We start from the raw sequence: 4,464 nt of genomic DNA, 5'->3' as shown, positions 1-4,464 counted from the left end.
AAGAAATTATATTTTTCAATAATTTCGTAATGAATTTTCATAATTAAAATGAAATATTTCGTTAATTAATTATTAATTACACATTGTTGAAAGACGATCTGGCAACAGAGCAAAGCGAGAAAGACATAGTGTGCTATCCGCTTTTTTGAATGATAGACAAGGATAGCAATACCATTGCTAATCAAACACTACCATTATAACGGGACCTCACTATATGAACATGGTTTTATATTAAATTTCATTAGAAATGAACATCTTCTTCTTCTCACAAACAAGGATTAGGCTTTAACCTGTTCCGACTCACATCTAGCCAATTATTCAAATAAACATAAAAAATCCTATTATTGCCAACGCTTGCGTGGTCTGCCAACATCTCTTTTACTGGCTGATAATTATAGACTTTAAATGGTAGGGTAGACCGGGGCAAGTTTACACACATTTTTTTTCATGAATTTTCTAATTTTTTGTTATGACTTGAGTTATTTCAAATGTTGTTATCCTGTAGAGCTGTTATTAAAGTAAAGATTTTTGTATTCCGTTTTTCTCTTTGTTCTCATTTTGGCCAAGAATTTTTTTTTTTTCAAGTCCAAGTCAGGTGCACAAACTTGCCCCGGGCCGGGGCAAGTTTACGCATCAAGCGGGGAACATTTACGCATGTTATAAGGCATACAAATAAATGAGAAAAATCAATCTTTTATCAAATAAAAATATTTATTTATACTTCAAACCACAGTTTTAAAATAAAAATTAAGAAAATTAACGACAATATAGGCTACAGTATGTGATAAATAAAAAATAAATGGGTTTTCCAACTGAAAACATGAAATTTTTAGCCTATTAATCTTCATCGTCGCTGTTGCAGTTTCTGCAAATGAAAAATGAAGTGTCTTCTGCTATACACTTGTCATGAGCCCACTTTTTACATCGGAGACATTGAACCCATTCCTGACCTTTTTTAGACTGTTTAAATGGCTTCAAGCAATAAATGCACAAACAGTTTTCATCTTCACTATCTGAATCCTGGTTTATTTTCAGTTTGCTGAGGTGGACCAATTTTTTTCCTTTTTTAGTTGTTCTCCTGATTTTTTCTTTGCTGCTGTTACCTTCTTCTTCTGTTTCCATAGAAACCAATAAATCTCTAACTAACTTCTTCTTCTTGTTTTCTTGTATCTTAATTTTTTTCTTCTTTGATTCCTCCTGTTCTTGCCTGAGGGCTTCTTTAACTGGGGTATCAGTTAAAATTGCAGACTTCCTCTTTTTCCTTCCTTTATTAGTGCCAAGCCTTGGTCCTGCCTTTTGAAATGGCCTCAGTTCTTCTGGTGTGGGGTAGTCCTTTTGTGCAGAAGTGGAAGCCCTTGGGCTACTGGGCGAAGTATTTAGCAAGTCTACTTGTGCTGAAGTGGAAGGCCTGGGGCTACTGATCAAAATATTGATAGGACCTGAAGCGTTCGTAGTCATATTAGTAGTTGATGTAGTTTCTGGTCTATCAGTTACATATGAAGGCATGAAATCAGCATCAGAAAATACAAATCTGTTAAGAGGGTGAATCCCAGTCACTTTGAATCCAGCCATAATGTTTGCTGGAGTAGCTGCTACATGTAAAGTTGATGCCAAAATTGATGGAATGTCATGAATAGTCATTGGGCGTTTGTTACTAGCCATCCAAGAATCACATGCAGTGTTTATATATTTTTTGAGGGGCCCAAAAACACTGCGGTCTAGAGGCTGCAGTTTGTGGCTGCAGTGAGGCGGGAATGATAGCAAAGTTACCCCATTCTCTTTGAAGTAATCTAATAGATCTGCTGATAAATGAGACTCATGATTGTCTAAAATCAGGAGACACGGATTCTCAATAGAACACCTGACATGGGTCACAAAATGCTTTGCAAATTTTAAAAAGTTTTTTTCCATCATCCATCCTGACGGGTTGGCATCTCCAGCACAGCCAACAGGACCATCTCTCAGAAAGTGTTCTTTGAAGTTAACCCTAGGGAAAATAATGAATGGAGGGATGAATGTCCCAGCAGCACTCACTGCAAGGGCCACTGTTACTAGAGTTCCCCTTTCAGCTGAAGTCATTTTCCCTATTTGCCGAAACCCTTTGCGTCCTATGACTCTGTCTGGCTTCTGAACCGTCGTCACACCTGTCTCATCAACATTCCAAATGTCAGCAGGACCAACCTTAAGTCTATTTATAGCTGTTGTCAAATTGTCAAAAAAAGCTGACACATTGGTTCTATTAAAACTTGTGGCTCGAGCTAAGCTCGTTGCTTGAGGGGCCCTAATTGAGAGTGTCCTATTCCGTTTTAGGAACAAAGTTAGCCAATCAGGTCCTGCCATTCCATTGTCGGTCCAAGACTGAGGGATTTTTCTGCCGCAGGCTACTGCATATGTATAAGCAAATCGTCTTACTTCCTTAGGTGAAAGGCCAAAATAAATATCAGAAGCTTTCAGAAGATATTCCACTAGCAACTTTTCTTGGTTTGGCTCGAACACCTGAACAAAAAAAAAACAATACAAATTTAATAGCGCAGGCTATTGTAGGCCTATTAATTTTTTATTATAGGCTTAAATTTAGGAATTTTTGCCTATTAGCACCTGACCACCCCCCCCCCCCACTGTAATTTACTTACATTAAGATGTTTGGAGTATCCAAATTGCACCAGTCCAAGAGTTGGTGGGACTTCTCTCACTGTTGGGGCATCTGGTGGTAGTGGAGCCTCTTGCACTGGTGGGGCCTCTGCCGCTGGTGGGGACACTGATGCTTGTGGAGTCTCTGGCGCTGGTGGGGCCTCTGGCACTGGTGGGGTCTCTAGTGCTGGTGGTGCCTCAACCTGCAAAATTTCATTCTTATATAAAGTAGGCCTAATAAGAAACATGCATGGTTTAGTTAAAAAAACACTTTTTTCTTCTTAAAACATTCAATTAATAGCCCATTTCCAGATTTATTATGGGATTAGTTACCCATAAGTAGTTATTACCCATAGTGTTAGTTATTAAGTTATTAGGTAAGTAGGCCTATGTTTGTAAGGGTGTTGAATATGTGTTAACTGTTGAATTTGTATTTAGTAAGCTAATTAGATATCATAATGTGTTAAAGGAAATTGCATAGTAGCCTATTATGATAGGCCTAATTATTCAACTCACATTTACATTTTCCATCTGTGTTTTCAGGTCTTCGTTGGTCAAATTAGCCCATTTTTTGCAATAATTTCCAACAGTTTTATCATTCAATCCAAAGAGTTTGGCAGTTCCTCGTATGGTGTTTTGCCCAAGTCTTACTTGAAGCACAGCCCTTTTCATTACATTTATGTCCAGCTTGGCTCTATCAGTTTTGCAAACGTAATTTCTTACCATCTGAAAAATAAAGAAAATTCATTAAAGGATGAAAATTATGTCAATAGAATGAAAGGCTAACACATATGAGGGCTGAACTACGCTCATTGTAAGCTATAACATACAAATCTGTAGTCTATATAACTGAAGAATGATTCAATCATAGGCCTACTCGTCAACTAGTTTTTCAAAGAAAAAAGTATTGGCACTTGATGAACAGAAATTCACCTCATCAAAACCTTAGAAATCGCGAATAAAAAATACAAAACATCCGATAAATCTGTGTTGCTTCTAATTTAGGCCACAAAATGTAGTTTTCTGTATTTTCTTATGACAACAACCTTGCAAAAGCCAACTTCAATTCAAATATTAGGTATATATTTTAGGTAAGTAAATATTTTGTCATTATGAAGTACAAAGGAAGGATGTAGGCTAACGTAATTAATCATTGCATAATAATTAAGCGGATCTTAACAGCCTGAAAAGGTTCAGGGGAACGTTTACGCACGAAACACAGTTCGTAAACGTTCCCCGATGTCAATTCGTAAACATGCCCCATCGCCATGTTTGAATTTATTGTCAACGTGCAGCAAAAACTGATAACAGTTCGGTTTGAACAAACACAGTTCTCGAAAGAGGATGAAATCCTGCTTATGTTCACGTATTAGTTTGCCCTTAACTATGTATTATAAGCTCACAATATCATTTGATAAGTAGATCACAAAATTTACTCACCTTGCAAGAAAACAGAATAATCCTCCTCCTGGCTAGATCACAACTCGAATGGCGTTCAAAAGTTTGTGAGAATGTCCGCTAGGGAGCAGCAACAACCTGACAATACCCGTGGCGCTCCACATTTAACCGGTTTAGAAAAAAGTGGCCTGTGTAAACTTACCCCGTGCGTATACTTGCCCCGGTCTACCCTATTCTTTCAGCTGACATTCTTTGAACATGCTCCCTCCATTGATGCCGATTCTCCGTAACTCTTTCATTCATGCTACAGATTTTCAATTCTTTCCTAATATCTTCATTCCTGAAATGATCTCTTCTGTCACATCCCTTGGAAATGAACATTATTAAAGTATTTTATAACTGTTTCTTGTACAGTTGAAGTGAGCATCTTCCGAA

At 37.5% G+C, this 4,464-nt stretch overlaps 1 protein-coding gene across 1 annotated transcript; it reads right to left on the bottom strand.

Moving 5' to 3' along the window:
• Positions 1 to 555: 555 nt before the first annotated feature.
• Positions 556 to 4,263, bottom strand: LOC111056227. Its single transcript, XM_039444693.1, has 4 exons — positions 4,072 to 4,263; positions 3,148 to 3,357; positions 2,634 to 2,834; positions 556 to 2,496 (listed from the first exon to the last, which is right to left on the bottom strand). Exons 2-4 carry the CDS (start codon positions 3,355 to 3,357, stop codon positions 838 to 840), a joined length of 2,070 nt encoding a protein of 689 aa, XP_039300627.1. The 5' UTR covers positions 4,072 to 4,263; the 3' UTR covers positions 556 to 837.
• Between the last annotated feature and the right edge of the window lie 201 nt (positions 4,264 to 4,464).

This window comes from Nilaparvata lugens, unplaced genomic scaffold, assembly GCF_014356525.2.
Source record: "Nilaparvata lugens isolate BPH unplaced genomic scaffold, ASM1435652v1 scaffold5296, whole genome shotgun sequence".
NCBI lineage: Eukaryota > Metazoa > Arthropoda > Insecta > Hemiptera > Delphacidae > Nilaparvata > Nilaparvata lugens.
The sequence above is the reverse complement of the archived record's forward strand: the minus strand, read 5'-3'. Positions and strand labels throughout refer to the sequence as shown.

What these genes read in the sequence shown, in the direction of transcription:
- LOC111056227 (XM_039444693.1), bottom strand. Translation starts at nt 3,357, where the DNA reads ATGGTAAGAAATTACGTTTGCAAAACTGATAGAGCCAAGCTGGACATA. An exon ending in CACAGATGGAAAATGTAAAT is followed by an intron (nt 2,835 to 3,147) that starts GTGAGTTGAATA and finishes GAAATTTTGCAG; the next exon opens with GTTGAGGCACCACCAGCACT. An exon ending in GATACTCCAAACATCTTAAT is followed by an intron (nt 2,497 to 2,633) that starts GTAAGTAAATTA and finishes TTTTTTGTTCAG; the next exon opens with GTGTTCGAGCCAAACCAAGA.